Raw genomic sequence first — 16652 nt, 5'->3', positions numbered from 1 at the left:
AACTATTATTTCCAAGGACATCACTCAAGTTCTGCACCGATGGACCACATCCTCTAAGAACCCAGAGCTCCAATAGGGACAGAGCAGGCTACAAACCACTGCAATGGAGAGGGTCGGACTTTAACATCTGTTTCCCTTAAGCCAATATAGCTTTGTAAGTATAAAAAAGACAGTTTAAATTACTCTTTAAGCCAAAGTTGGCAAATTAAATTTAAGCCATAATTAAAATTTTTCTCATAGCCACATTTTAAAAAGTACAAAGGTGGTACCTTTTAGGGGGGGGTTGACCATTGAGCACATCCCCAACTAAGATTAATACCTTTTGTTTAACCTCCTAATACACCCAAAATATTTCCATGTCCGCATGTAATCAATATAAAGAACTTCAAAATTCAATCTCCCAGCTTATACCCACAGGTGGCTAGTAGCTATTACACCAAATGAAAGCAGAAACACATTCTTACACTTAACTTTCGTCAGAAGACACTTCTGCATTCAAATTATTAAGAATCTCAAAAAGATTCTGAGAATAAGGCCCATCAGATAATTATCGTATTTGAAAAATAAAACTTATCCAGGCATAGCAACTTCATGCCTGAAATCCCAACATTTAGGAGTTTTGGTCTAGCCAGCCTGGGCTAGCACAATAAGCAAACAAACTTGTTTGTTTTTTGAGACAGGGTTTCTCTGTATAGCCCTGGTTGTCCTGGAACTCACTCTGTAGTCCAGGCTGCCTCAGGCTAGCCTCGAACTCAGAGATTCACCTGCCTCTGCCTCCCAAGTGCTGGGATTAGCATGTGCTACCACCGCCTGACACAAACAAAATTAACCTCAAAAATATTTACTCATTTACTATTATACATGTTACTTAAATATGCATATTATGAAAAATAACTAAAATAATTAAGTGACTTTACAAGTGTGTATATGTGATGGATGTGTGCATGTATGTATATATTAGGTACGTTTAGTTCATGAGGGACTGAACCCAGGGCCTCACATAAACCAGGCAAGCAGTCTACCACTAAGCTATATCCTCAGCCGTCATTTGTTTGTTTGTTTCAGATGGGGGGTCATTTAGTTTGCACAGACTATCTTTGAATTCCTCCAAAGTCTATATAAGCCAAGAGCTAGCAATAACCCTGCCTCAGTCTCCAGAGTAGCTGGGATTACAGACCTGTGCCACTAAATCCAGCATGCTTTATATACTCTGGGAATCTTTTTAAGATTTTTTTTTCTATACACTTGAAAAACTAAAAGGCAAGTAATCTTTCAATCTACAATCTTTCAAGTAATCTATGAAAAATACTTTGACTTTCTAGACCCCCAAAAGCCTCTCAGAATCTAGATCAGTGTGCTGTCTGTCTCTATACCATTTGTTTGTTTTCTTTTCTTTTTTGGCGGGGGTGAGGGCAGGGGGTCGAGACAGAGTTTCTCTGTATAACCCTGCCATGGAACTCTCTGTAGACCAGGCTGGTCTTGAACTTATTATAGAGATCTGCCTGCCTTTATCTCCAGAATGCTGGGATTAAAGGCACACATGACCAACAGCTGGCCCTACTTTTTCATATAATGCTACTTTTAATGATTTTTTCCAAGACCGACACAATAACAACCAAATCTGAACTTCTGAAATGCTTTGCAGTTTGTATATGATATTCCAAAATCCAGAAAACTTACTAAGTAAAACATTTCTGTTTCAAGTATTGTGGATAAGAGATAACCATTTCAATTTGAAGTATATCAGAAATGAGATTTCTTCAATTTCATAATGAACACTGACCAAATACAGATTGTTTTATCACTGAGATGACTAATGCTGATGTGGTGGCTCAGTTGCCACAAGAGCAGGAAGATCTCAATCTGATACCTAGTGCCCAAATAAAGCATCAAGCTGGGTGTTCAGTCCCCAGTACCCTGTTAGTGTAACAAGCAACTGTAATCCCAGGAGAGAGGAAGAGACAGAAGAATCTCAGGGACTTCCTGACCAGCCAATCTAGTTGAATCTGAAGGCTCAATGAGAAATTCTGCTTCAAAAAATAAGGCAGAGGGGGCTGGGGAGATGGCTCAGAGGTTGAGAACACTGACTGCTCTCCCAGAGGTCCTGAGTTCAAGTCCCAGCAACCACATGGTGGCTCACAGCCATCTACAATAAAACCTGGTGCCCTCTTCTGGCATGCAGGCATACATGGAGACAGAACAGTGTACATAATAAATAAAATCTTTTAAAAAAAAATAAGGCAGAGAAATTGAGGAAAATGCCTCCATATGTACATGCATTCACACGCAGAGAGACTATCCAGTATTTCCATAGAAAAATTTCCTCTTCATTTAAGAACTGCACTGTTGCCAGGTGGTCAAGGCGCGCGCCTTTAAAGCCAGCATTCTCCAGGAGACAGAGGCAGTGAGATCAAGTTCAAGGCTAGCATGGTCTACAGAGTAAGTTCCAGGACAGCCAGAACTACACTGTTTGGTGGGGGAAAGATGCAGAGAAAACCCTGATGACCTTCTCAAAAAAAAAAGAAAATTAATGCCAGCACTCAGGAAGCAAAGGCAGAGGGATCTCTGTTGACTTTGAGGCCAGTCTCATCTACATTCTGAGTTCCAGGACAGCCTTGGCTACATAGTGAAACCTTGTCTTAAAAAAAAAGAAAATGGAGGTGGAAAGGATGGAAGAAGAGGAGGAGGAGGAGGAGGAGGAGCAGTCAAGGACTGCCCACTTCAGAGAAGAAGAATCTTTTAAACTAAAAATCTCCCAAATTGAGCCAGTGCATATGTTATTATGTTCATAATTTCCTAAATTATTAGGAAAGTAAAAATCCCAGGCAATTCTTTTTCCCTTATTAATCTACACACACACACACACACACACACACACACACACACACACACACACACACACACTTTTTCATATACCAGAACTGAGTCTCAAGTATTAAACTACATCAAATACTTATTGTAAGTTTCCAAAGGCTGACTAAAAGAAGTTAACTTCCATGACATACTCACATGGTATATTTTCTAAAATTTCTTTTCAAAGCAAGTCTTACGTCTTTACCTTGGCGTTAAATATGTTGGACCACTCGTAATTCTAGAGCTTTACAAGTCCTCAGAGATCGTCTAGTCAAATGCTAAAGAGCTTAAGATTAAGGTTAACTAGAATATATATTTATCCACAGTGAACTAGGGAACCTCAACCCTTGATTCTACGGTTCCTTAACTAAGTTTCTGGCTATCCTGCCTACCCCTGCCTCCTCAGTGCTCTGATTAAGGAAGGTATCAACCATGCCCCACCCAGATACAAATTTAGTAAGAATAGTAAGTCTTGACTACAAAACATTTTTAATTTTAAAATGACACAGATTAGTCACAAGTTTATTTCACCCACTCAAACTCCTAATAGCATAAATATTAATAACTGAAGGACTATAGGTGTAATGCTTAAGATATACACAGGAAAGGTAAAAGCAATGTATACCCTGTAGTGATACAGCAGTGATCCTATTAAGGGATCTATAGTTGCTTAGAAACAAATTACACTAACATTATTCAAGTCAAAAGTTTATTTATTCTCTAAATTTTTCCCAAGTGTCACTCATTTTACATGATCATCAGGTAACTACTACAATCATTATAGCTACCTTGTTTGTACATTATATAGATTTCATCTGCTTGTCTAAATCTGATGACTTCTTTCAAGAAGATAAAGAGATCATTACATCCATTATCTCACAAAATGTACAAATACTGGGGTTGGGAATGTAGCTCAGTTGGCAGAGTACATGCTTAATCCCCCATCACAGGCTTCTAATACTAGCATTCAGGAGGCGGAGGCAAGGGATCAAGGCCAGCCTTAGCTATATGGAAAGTTTGATGCCAGCCTGAAGTGAGACTTTTGTTTGAAAAACAAACAAACAAAAAACTGAAAGCATAACTCTACATGGGTCATTAAGCTGTCAGCAATAAAAAAAAATTTAGAACCATAAAAATAGTAATTTTTTAAATTCCTATTTCCTTCTCCAATTTTTAATTCACTGAACTAACTCTGAGTATATCAGCAAGTCCTCCCAAGTTTCCTTCTAAAAGTTGGTAGGGACCTTCAGAATACATGAGCATGAAAGGAGAAATAAAATAATTATGCATAAAACAGTCTTTCATAGCAAACTAATTTTTAAACCCCTTAGTTAGTTATAAGATTTCTGTAAGGAGTAATCAAAAAGCAGTAAGATCTGGAAAATGGCATTCAAACTCTGAGAAAATCAGCATCGGAGGTGGTGCAGCTCCATGGTGAGCATTTGCCCCACATGCCGGAGGTCCTGGCTCAGATCCCTGGCACCACAAAACCAGAATGCCTATAAAAAGATAAAAAACATTTATTTCCAAAGACTATGTAATACGCACTTCCCAGTTTTACTGGTAATTCCAAAAGCTCACGGGAAGAAACCTTCCTCTTGCAGAATAAAGTCCTCTACCTCTAAGAAACTGCTATGGTTCTCTCTCAAGTATTCACACGTTCTGGAAATAACATCTTTAGGTTTATTTATTAAACTTTTGCCTGTATTTATGTGCTGCACCATGTGTGCCTGGTGTTCATGACTTGGAAAGAGGGGAACTTGAAGTTCCAGATGGTTGTGAACGTGGGTGCTGATAACTAAACCCAGGACCTCTGCAATAGCAACAAGTGGTCTTAACCAATGAGCACTTCTCCAGCCCAGAAATCTCTTCAACTACACACACTCAACACTCAAAACACCACTATGCCGACATGATAATGCACACTAATTCATAAGGATCGATGGACTGAACATAACAAGGATCTAAGTTCTCATTGTGTCCTGCCTCTCATTCAATAAAAATTCTTATCCAAAAATGGCATTTAAATGCTGCTCAGTAAGTTGTGATTTCCATAGGGATTTCTGAAAGGTGTAAAATACGCCACAGACTAAACACACCCACCGTCATGTATTCTACAGTACATATGTTTCTATTAGTCCAGATTTGATTTGAATTTAAAGTTCTGCTAAAGTTAAGGATAAATATATGTTGATTTTCCTTCCCAATCGAACTGAGTCTGCTTTGTTAGCCAAATTATCGCTTTCAAGACCCCTACCTAAAAACAATAGATGGAAAAGACTGTTCAGATCTTTCACAGCAGTGCTGTGGGGTGACTATTTCCCATCTTCCGATTCCACATCGATATGAAAAAGAATCAGAGAAAAGACCGCGTGCGCTTCTTATTTCAGTAAGCAACAGTGTTTAAGCAGTGCCACATCGACCTGGGGCCCTCGCTGCGCTGTCTGCTAGCAAGTAAAGCTGCTTTTTCTATGTAACTTAAGTCCGTGCCCTTCCGCTGCAGCAGTGGCGCAGCACATCCCCCACCCCCGCGGCCACTTCCGTGTTTACACTCCTCTTCCCTCCAATTCCATGCGTACATTGTCAGCTTCACTCCCGCCCAATCTTCATTGGCCCGGCTCGGGCCCATGGTCCCGCCCCCAGAAATCAACGTTCTTATTTGGAACATCTCGGAGCGCAGATTGGAACCGCGGGCCTGTCAATCGCGCGCGTTCTGTCCTCTCCCAGGCGCTTCCGCTATGGTGGGAGGTTTGGGGGGGGGGGAGGGGAAAGGGGGCAATTCCGAGCCGAGACTTCCCCGGGGCCAGGACGCCCTCCCGCCCGCCCTGCACCTCGCTCTCACCCACTGTTGACAAAAATAAACGTTCCCCCGCGCTGTCCCAAAGCCCCGGGTCGGCTGCGCGGAATACACCCCGTGTCCTTCCCGTCCCCCCTGAAACACCCGCCCCACGAGGGACGGAAGGGCAGCAGCCTAGTTTGTGCACCGCCGCCGTTAGCCGGGGCAGGGAGGCGCCGGCTCGGCGTCCCGCTCGGCACCGGGAAGTGGCCTCAAGACCGTTACTCCGGCGCTGCTCCGTGAGGGCTGAGGCAGGAGGCCGGGCACGTTTTGGCGGGTAGCTCCCGGGGCCGCGGCGTCCATGCGGAAGTGGCGGCAGTGTGAAGTGTGAGGCGAGGGCGGCGGGCGGCCAGCGCCCCCAGCCGCGGGCAGGGGCGGCCTCTCGGCCGGACAGCGTGGCAGGCGGCGGGGACAACAGCCCCGCTCACTTCCTGGTTCCCCGGCAACTGGGGTGAAGCGCGCAACTCGCCCGCGCCGACTCCCCAACTTAGCCGCGGCTCCGTGCCCGGCCGCCGCCGCTGCCGCGCTGCCCGGAGCGACAGCCGGGATCCGAGGCAGGTTACTCTCCAAGGTGATCACTTCCTGATTTGTCGCCTCCATTACTTCATTCACTCCCCCCTCTCCGCGGCCGCCCCGCTGACGGAGGCGGACACCGGACCTGGGCGCTGACCGCCCCGGGGGACGCTCCTCGCCTGCCGGGCGCCCCCTCGTCCGCTGCACCGATGCACCGGAGAAAAGTTCCCCTGCGCTTACCGGCCCGGATGAGCAGATCCAGCTGGTTCGTGGGTCCCTCATGCAGAGACGTCGCCATGTTTATCCCGGGGCTGGAACTGCTGCTTCACATTGACTTACACCCTGAGCAGCGGCGACAGGGGAGAAGGCGGAACCCGCGGCCGGAGACACACGCCGTGCGGGCGGCACACACTCACGCACTCGCACACACTCCGACGCCCGGATCCTTGCGCGTCCTCCGACAGGAAGCGGCGGCCGGCCCGCCTCCCGCCGCCGGGCTGAGCAGCCCCACCACCTAACGGCAGGGGCGGCGGCGGCCCCGGCTGGCAACGCGATCCTTCCGCCCCGCGCCCAGACAGGAAGTCCCGGGCGCCGGCAGCTAGCGGCCGCACGGACACCTGAGGCTGGGCAGCCGCAGGCCGCCCTCGGGGACGCGGGCCTCGGCAGGAAGAGGCGCGCTTCACGTTGTGCGGAAGCGAAGTCTGCAAATGTCCCCTCTGGAAAAGAGCCATGAATCAAATTTTTCTTCCTTGAAGCGACCTAATACCTAGTCTCGCAGCTGTACATGAAGATGGCTTTTTAACTTGTTTTGGCCCCTCCAGAAGCTTATGCAACATACAATCAGTTCAGTCCAAAGAAGAGCACTTTAAAAACTCGTACCTAGAAAATATTCTAAAAACATCACTAGGGAAGTCAGGAGTCTCCAACTACTTCCAAAGACGACTTGGTCCTCTTTACAGAAGTCAGAGTACACTAGACAGGTAATTAGTAAACAGCAGAGCAGCCGGCCAGCCTCGAAGAGACTGGATTAGAGTCGCCTACTTTGCTGGTCATGAAATTCGTGTACCCTCACTTTTACTTGGTTCACGTGGACAAATGAACATATTCGTTCATATCTTAAAGATGTCTTAAGTCATCTTTTATAAAAAATCCGTTTTCTAGGAACTGACCTTACAAAGACAGCAACAGAAAGAGAAATGTGCGGCCAATGAGTGGCTAGAAATTAGAGGAAATTAGGGGATCAGACCAAATAAAATGCCAAATAAGATCTAATCAAAATGCCTTGCTTGGTTCAGAATTTCTAAACATAAAAACAAAATGTTACCCTGAAGTTTTTCGCTACAATAAAATGCACATTCAGTAGATTATGCATTCGATAACAATTTATTGAATAAATAATTATCTGTAATGGTAGGGTTACTGAGCTAGTTGCTTATAGATAAAGTTATTTTCAACAGTAATATAATACAATATGGTTTTATAAGTTTACCCAACACCTCTGCAGCATCAGATGGGTTTACTTAAAACTGCTAACTGATAGCTTTTTTTTTTCATTGCTATTAGTTTGAAATAAGGATCTCCCACTGGTAGGTAGCATCTTTAATAGTTTCTGTATCAGGAACAATAAAGAATACTAAAGGGTAATTTGCTGACTTTAGGCAGACCATTGTAACAGGTAACAACTCAGAATTTATTTTTTTATTATTATTAATTATTAATTATTATTATTATTATTTTGGTTTTTCAAGACAGGTTTTCTCTGTAGCTTTGGAGCCTGTCCTGGAACTCGCTCTTGTAGACCAGGCTGGCCTAGAATTCAGAGATCCACCTGTCTCTGCCTCCCGAGTGCTGTGATTAAAGGTGTGCACCACCACAGCCCGGCAACAAATCAGAATTTCTACTCCAGTAACAATTTTCCATCTATTCTATTGAGTACCTAATGGGAACCAAAGGTGTGTGTGTGTGTGTGTGTGTGTGTGTGTGTGTGTGTGTGTGTGTGTGTGTGTATGTATAGATGGCAAGTCAATGTGGATTAAAAACAATAAAACAGTATTCCCAATATAGGATTAGTTTGAAGTCTGACACACTTTTACCTTACTGTATTTTAGATATTTTAGAAGCAGAATTCCCGAGTTTAGGGCAAGTCGGCCTTGTCTGAAACAGGCTTTCAAAGGCCACCAATACTTTACAGAGAATAACAAGAATAGGCTGCTAGTAGACTATCTACTGGCACAAACTGGCTTTATGGTGTTTACCAAGCATCTAATGTGTATACTCATGTGTATGTAGAAACATTAATCTGCAGTTTTCAAGTCCCCAAGATCGAACAGTTATAAGTGGGATTGTCACTAAGTATGAATGGTAGCTCCCTTAAAATAAACTCGGTTCTGCTAATCAAACTACAGAAAGACAATACTGTCTGAAAATTACTTGTATGTCCCAGCAGAGAGGGGAAAAAGGTAAATACCAGATCTTACTGCTTACCAAATAAAAGCCTGCATGTTAAATACTTTCCCTTATTTCTTTTTATGTATTCTGTCCACATCCCTATACAACAGATATTATTATATTCATATCACTGATGAAGCATCTAAGGGTCCTTGCTTAAAGAGCAGTTGGTTATGAAAGGGTCAGAATTTGAACCCAGTGCCTTTCCTCTGCACCACTCATCAGGAATGAAAGGAACATCCCTACCTTGCTGTCACATTAATTTTCTCATTACAATTTCTGTTTAAAGCTCCTTCTTAAAGGGGTACAGCCTGGTCTGCCTCTCACTGGATTCAGTTCCTCGCTGCTGACAAACAGAATAAAGCTGAAGCGCCTGCGTCATAAATAACCTCAGCCGGCTTGAGGAGCCAGAGCAGTGGGCAGGAACAAGGGCGCCCCACCAGCAACTGTAAAGGGAGCTATCTGGGAGACACTCTCCAGTCCTAACCAAGTCTAGAGATGAGGAACCCAACTGACAAGACTGCAGGCCGCCTCATCGAAGACCCTGAGCCAGGGCCAAGGACCTAAGCCACACCATAACCTTTAACCTCAAAAACTGTGTGGGTGGCAGATATTTGGCATTTAAAATGCTAAGTTGGGAGGGAGATTGTTAACTCATTAAAACTCGCAGAAGGAGGGTGGGTTAAAACCATTCTACTCTTCTAACAGAATATTTATTCTTCACATCAAGCCTTTCTACTGTTGCATGAGTGTATTTATGTGTTTGTGTGAACATTCTTGAGTGGCATATTGTCTCACACTCTTTGGTTACATAAATGTCATTATATTACGTATACGTTTTCATGAAGGGACTGCACACAACGGTGCTGATGTAAGGAAGTATAGCCGAATGCTTTTGCTCTGTAGACAGAGCATTTCAGTGCATGCGTTTACCCAACTGTACTCAGTGCATTTGTTTACCCAAATTGATCCATCAAATTTCTCCTGTTAGACAAAACTGTTCCCTCTTTACAATTTTGAATGATTTCTTTTTATTATTTTAAATTATATGTATGTCTCTGTGTAGTATGTGCACATAAGTACAGGTGTTCAAACAGGCCAGCAGAGCTGGATTCCGCAGGAATTGCAGGCGGGCGTGAACACCTGACATGGTTTCTAGGACTTGAACTTGGAACCTGGAGGAGCAGGGCAAGCTCTAGCGGCTGTGTCACACCTCTCTACTCCAGTTTCCTTTTCCCACACAAGGTTTTATGTTTTTTCTTCATTTGCTCTGCAGTGTTAGTGCCTGAACCTAGAGCCTCACACATGCTCAGAAAACGCTGCCACTGAGCTATCTCCTGCTAGCTACAAACTTGCCTTGTAGTTGGGGATGAACTTGAGCTCCCACTTCCTGCCTCCACCTACCGAACACTGGAATAACAGGCATAAGCGTGGGGGCGGGGAGCCAACGTGGGGGCTTTGTTCTCAGGAGCCTCCCGCTATTCTTTTGAGACAAGTCCTGCCAAAGGCCTGGCACTGGCTGGGTAGGCTACGCTGTCTTTTCTGGTCTGAAAATGTTAACATGGTCTAGATTGTAACATGTATGTCTCAGATATTTTCTGTCAGCCCGCTGTTTGGTAGATAACTCAAATTGGTCATCCTATAGAAGTTCAATTTTTTGATGTCAAATTATACCTATTTTCCCATATAAGATATACTAAATAATATTTCAGAATTAAGAAATATTTAGGGTCTGGCAAAGATGGCTCATTTGATAAAGCTGAACTGAATTCACACACTTGCCTGTGTGTTACACAAACACAAAATTTAAAATTTTTTTAAAGAAATATTCAGAAATAAATTATAAAATGCAAAATGTCAAGCTCTGTGTGACACAGCCGAAACAATACTGAACAGGCAGGCAATCAGCTTAAACATGGAGAAATGAATAGGCTGCAGAGCCTTGTGGTGTGCAGTTAAGGCCAGCTCTGGAGGGCCAAGGCAGGGGAGTCTGAGGCCAGCCTGGTCTAATGGTGAGCACCATTTCAATCAGGGTTATGAAGAGAGATGCTACCTCAAAACACCAAGAATAAATAAACTAAGCATTCAATTCGGAAAGACAGAAAAAAAAAGAGTAGATCAAAGAAAGAAAAAGGAAATAATGACAGAAAAAATTAAATAATTCAAATTTAAACAGAATGTTTAAAAAGAGAAGATTCATAAAGCCAAAAGATGATTTTAGAAAGACTAAACAAGGCTCATAATAAGAGAAAAAATATAGTGTGAGCTGATTGTGTGTGTGTGTTGTGTATACAGAATACTGAATAGATACCCACCAGTACAATAATATGTTTTTATGAAACTTTATGCTAATAAAATGTGGCACCTGAATAAAGTCTGTAAATCACTAGAAAATAAACACACACATAAAGCTGAAATGGCAAAGTTCCACAACATAAATGGTGAAGAACTTAGAATGTTGTCCAAATCTTCTCTACTCAAAAAATTCCAAACTTGAATACCTTTTAGGTACTACAAAGTTGTCAATTTTAGTTACTAGACAATTTGTTGCTGAAAATGGGAAAATATGTGAAAGTCACGTGTATTATTTTTGAGCTCATTGTAATCTTGATTCTAAACCTACTTAAGGACAATGTTAGAAAATAAAATCATGTATGAACATACATGCAGAAGTTAAAAAACCTCCCAAGACAGAACAAAGAACAATGACAGTGACATTCATTCTGAGACTGCAATGGGGTCAAGATTTGAGCATATCCATAAAGGGGGAAAACATGATTTATCACAGCAACAGCTTGAAGTAACTGGAACATGTATGCTGAGTCATGTGCATGCATATAAGAACAGTGCTTGCTAAAAGATATAGGAAACAGGCACCTAATATTTTTTACTCAGGATATAAATATATATAATCAGGTATAAAAAGAAAAATACACTAATCCAATTAAATTGGATGCTACACTGGGAGTTAGATATAAAGAACTGATATGTACAAGAGATAATGAGAATAAATCACCTTAAAGAAAGACAAAACAAATCTAACTGTACATCTCTGTCCTTACAAATACGTATGTGTGTATAGATAAATACATGCTTTAATAAATAGTCCATCTTTACTCCTAATTTTCAAATGCATGTCCACTAATCTACTATGTTAGGATATACACACTGCTTCTAGACGCTCAATCTACCTATTAACTATTATTTTTCCGCAGTATATTTTCACTTTTTTCTTTCACCTTTTCTCCTCCCTCTTCTTCTCATTTGTTGGGTTTGGTTTTCCTGAGACAGGGTTTCCCAGTGTAGCCCTGGCTGTCCTGGAATGCTCTCTCATTAGAGCAGGCTGGCCTTGAACTCAAAGATCTGCCTCCCTCTGCCTCCCTCGTGGGCCTACGCCACCAGCACCCAGCTTCTCCTTTGTTTTGCAGCAGTGACTCTATGTACCTGTGGGGGGGGGGGGGTTCAAGGCTCTCTGCTCTGCTCTAGGGATCTTTTTATGATAACATATCAGCACTGCAGTCCTGTCAGCTAATTTTTAAATAAATAACAATTTAATACATTTTTAATTTATTTTTTAAAGACTTATTTATTTATTATATATACAAAAATCCTTCCATGTATGCTTGCATGCCAGAAGAGGGCACCAGATCTCATTATAGATGGCTGTGGGCCACCATGTGGTTGCTGGGAATTGAACTCAGGACCTCTGGAAGAGCAGTCAGTGCTCTTAACCTCTGAGCCATCTCTCCAGCCCCCTATTTTTTATTTTTTGGTTTTTCAAGATAGGGTTTCTCTGTGTAGCCCTGGCCATCCTGGAACTCAGTCTGTAGCCCAGGCTGGCCTCGAACTCACCTGCCTCTGCCTCCACCTCTGCCACCACCACCCAGCCTGATTTATTTTCTAAAAGAATCGTTTAAAATTACCCCATTTAAAAATTTTAAATGTATGAGTATTTTGCCTGCATGTAAGTCTGTATATCAATGCAAATGTATACCAGAAGAGGGTGCTGGATCCCCTAGAACTTCAGTTACAGATGGTTGGGAACCACCATGTGAATGCTGGGCTTGAAGCCCTGGTCCTCTGAAGAGTAGGGGTCTTAACTGCTGAGCCATCTCTCCAGGTCCTCTCTTCTTAGACAGGAACTCTCTGTATCAGCAGGTCTCAACCTATGAGATACATGGCCCCTTTGGGGAACCACCCCCCAAACAACACTTTCACAGGCATCACATGTTAGCTCTCCTACATATCAGGTGTTTACAACTCGTAACAGTAGAAAAATTGCAGCTTTAGAGTAGAAACAAAAATAATTTTATGGTTGGGGGTCAGCACAACCTAAGTAACTATATTAAAGGGTTACGGCATTAAGAAGGCTGAGAACAACTGCTCTATTTAGCTCTAAATCTTGAACTTGCCTTGACTTCCCGAGTACTGAGAGTGCCAGTGTAACCCACCAGGCCTGTACTTTCTACTTCCTACAGCTTCAATCCTTTTCTCCCTCCATCGCTTTCCTTCTAGGGGCTAAATCCAGGGCCTTATGAACACGTAGCACATACCCTTCCTCCTGGCCAGGAATCATTCTTTATGAACAGGACAAGTACACAGCTTTGTTCCTTCACAGAATTGTCTAGAGCAGTGGTTCTCAACCTTCCTCACGCTGCGACCCTTTAATACGGTTCTTCATGTTGTGCTGTCCCCAACCATAAAATTATTTTCTTTTTTTTTAAATAATCATAACTTTTACTTAGTTGAGAATGTTTTTATTTATTTATTTATTTATTTGTTATGTATACAATATTCTGTCTGTGTGTATGTCTGCAGGCCAGAAGAGGGCACCAGTTATCATTACAGATGGTTGTGAGCCACCATGTGGTTGCTGGGAATTGAACTCAGGACCTTTGGAAGAACAGGCAATGCTCTTAGCTACTGAGCCATCTCTCCAGCCCCCATAAAATTATTTTCATTGCTATTTTATAACTAAAGCTTTGCTACTGTTATGAATTGTAATGCAAATATTCTGGGGGATATAGGGTTGTCAGAGGGGTCACGACCCACAGGTTGAGAACCACTGGTTTGGACTCTATTGAGATCCATATTTTAAAGTTTGTCAAATTCTGCCAAAAGCAAATCTGCAAGGATCCTGACTAAAAGGAAACTGAGTTTTAGATTATCTGGAGAAGGAAGACTAGATTTATCATCATCAGTTTTCTTATGTATTTTTGAATTAAAAAAATTAAACGAATAAATAACTGTGATCCACTTAGGTTTACAAAGAGTGAGACATTAATGTGGTAAACAGGTCACATGTACGGTCGATTTATTCCTAGGTACCTAATGAAAAATTTTCTATTTGATTTGGATAACCATGAGATTATGTTTGTTTTTCTTACTGATCACCGTTGCTATACACAGCAGTCCTGAAAAATCCTTCTCCTTCTTTGTATGATGAACTTTCATAGCAACTTTAATCGTGTATAGTGGTCTTTTAGATTTGAAGTGTTAACGCATTTGCAAAGAATAACTGGTTTTTTTTCTCTAAAGGTGTTAATGAATCTATGCAATACTAGGAATTGAACTCAAAGCTTTGTGTATGCGAGGCAAGCACGTTACAGCTGAGCCACACGTCAGCCCTACTTATTCGCTTCCGCCATCGAGACTTTCCTCCCCTGCTGGCTAGTTTAACAACTTAACACACGCTACCGTCTTCTGGAGGAGATAGCGATTGAGAAAATACCCCAACCAGACTGGCCTGTGGACAGACCTGTAGGACATCTTCTTAATTAGCAATTGATGTGGGAGGGCCTAGACCACTGTAAATGTGCCACCAATGGGCAGGTGGTCCTGGGGGTAAATAAGGAAACAAGCTAAGCAAGCTATAGGAAGCAAGCCAGCAAGCAGCAAGCTCCACGGTCTCTGCTTCGGTTCCTGCCTCCACGTTCCTGCCCTGTTTGGGACCCTGCCCTCACTCCCTTCAGTGATGGATGTTACCTGGCAGTGTAAGTTGAAGTAAACCCTTACCTATACAAGTTGCTTTTGATCGTGGTCAAGGTGTTGTATCACACCAACAGAAAACCACACTAAAATAAAGCACCTCTCTATATGTTGTGGAAATTCATTCAGCCAATAGTTTTGGGGTACCGGCCTTAGGGCGTGGCTTCTGTCTGCAGACGTGATCTCTTAGCACCAAATGTAGGCGGATGTGTGTGAATCCACGAGAGCCCGAATAAAAAGATATCAAAGATTGATTAGGAAACATTCATGAATTACAACAAGGTAGAGAGCTGTCACCGTCTTTCTTCTGCCCTGGGATGAGTGCAAGCAGCAATCTCTGACCGCCACCCTCTTCCTTATGAGGGATCACATCCACAGACAAAAGCCATGCCCAAAAGTCAGTACCTCCTATAGGAGAATGAATCCCCACAACACTCTCTAAGTTATAGCAGTAATGCTATTGTTGGCATCCTTTTCTCCACGAAATGATATTTACTATAAGTTGTTTTTTTGAGAAAGTCTTTCTGTATAAGCCCAGGCTGCCTTAAACTTGAGACTTGCTTCCCCAAGTGCTGAGACTACATTCATCAGTCACCATGCCCAGTTTACTGTACATCTTTAATAATGTCCCTCATGAGGTTCCAATTAAGTCTTTACCCTTAGTAGACACCAATTTTAACAGATGAGTGTTGGGTCTATTGAAACTGTTACATGGGCATTTTTCCTTTAACCAACGCTCAGGGAAGAGTGTCCTCAGAAACTTTATGCTTCTCTTTACTACATTTTAAAAACTTTATTGTGGGAAGGGAGAGTCAGGCATGTGCCACAGCACATATATAGAGGTCAGAGACGCGTGCTGGAACTCAGCGCACTCCTCCCGCTCTGTGGGTCTCCGGGAGTGAAGCCAGGATGCAAGCTTGACAGCAGGTGCCTTTACCCGCTGAGCCACCTCACAGTCCTGATTCACTTCAAATACTTCTGGCAGCTATTTTCTTATTTGTCAACATTTCATCCGGGTATAAATTGTGTTCTAATCACCCTCCCTTTCCACTGCTGTTACCCCTTCTTAAAAATCCCTTCCCACATTAATAGTTTTGGTTGTTTTGTTTTGTGGACCACTGACTTTAATGATCTGTGTGATCATGGGTTTGAAACTATCCACTGGAACTTGGTGGGCTCACCAACAGGTACAGTTCAAAGCAATGACTCCCCCCTCCTTGAATGTTTCAGCAGCCAGCAGTTCAACCCAGAGGGCGGGGACCCATGAGCCCATCCCTCATCTACACCTTCCTGTTGGTAAGTCATGCAGCTCCTAACAGGTAACTGCATCTTTTGTGAGTGTAACACATGGATGGCTGTGTCACGCCCAAGGTGGCATTTGCACACGACCTTCTCCTTCTTCCTACCGCAGATTCCAAAGTGTTTCCTAAGCCTCAGAGGTGGTGATAGCAATGACCACTCATCCATCACTTACTCTCAACACCTAGAGGGCTATGGGTCTCTACATTCACCACTGTTCTCAGCAAAGAGAAGTTTCTCTCATTAAAAGGCAGGGTAACATTATCTATGGGTATAACTCATAAGATATTTAAAAAATAGTAGTAACTTCCCTTCCCCAGCTATGCATTTTTGATGAGTTTTGACAAGGTCCCCTCTTATGTCACCAGCCTCAAATCCAAGCAGAGACAAGTGGACAAACCTTGCCTAGTACGTTGGTTTGGAAGTCCACGGCATTCACATCTGCACACAACTACTGGTGCCTTTACTCCGGCAGCAGCCTGCATGGTGCTGTCCCGCACTATGACAGCGAGGCAGCAGCCTGCACGGTGCTGTCCCGCACTATGACAGCGAGGCAGCAGACAGGAAGTTCCTAACTCAGTCCCAGCTTTTCACTAGATCTTGTAACCCAAGAATAGAGTTTTCAGCAATAGGCTCTTATGATCTAGTTCAGGCAGGTAGGCGAGAGGAAGGGCAAGAGTCAGTTTTGTTTTAGGGGACTCTGGGGTCCTGACCA

At 43.0% G+C, this 16652-nt stretch overlaps 1 protein-coding gene across 11 annotated transcripts in view; it reads right to left on the bottom strand.

Moving 5' to 3' along the window:
- Window positions 1-16652, bottom strand: part of Elf2 (E74 like ETS transcription factor 2) — an 88447-nt gene that overhangs the window by 19094 nt on the left and 52701 nt on the right. The window contains exon 1 of one of the 11 annotated variants that reach the window (XM_085682427.2): window positions 6443-6700. The exons of 9 other annotated variants lie outside the window; for them this stretch is intronic. In XM_085682427.2, coding sequence (XP_085538553.1) covers window positions 6443-6500 — 58 coding nt within the window. In that variant the 5' untranslated portion in view covers window positions 6501-6700. Of the gene's footprint in view, window positions 1-6442; window positions 6701-16652 lie in introns of those variants that run through there. One more of the 11 variants, XM_085682428.2, reaches the window with a different exon arrangement.

This window comes from Myodes glareolus, chromosome 20 (genome assembly GCF_982192425.1).
Source record: "Myodes glareolus chromosome 20, mMyoGla1.1, whole genome shotgun sequence".
NCBI lineage: Eukaryota > Metazoa > Chordata > Mammalia > Rodentia > Cricetidae > Myodes > Myodes glareolus.
Note: the sequence above shows the minus strand (reverse complement) of the source record. Positions and strands in the feature narration are given on the sequence as shown.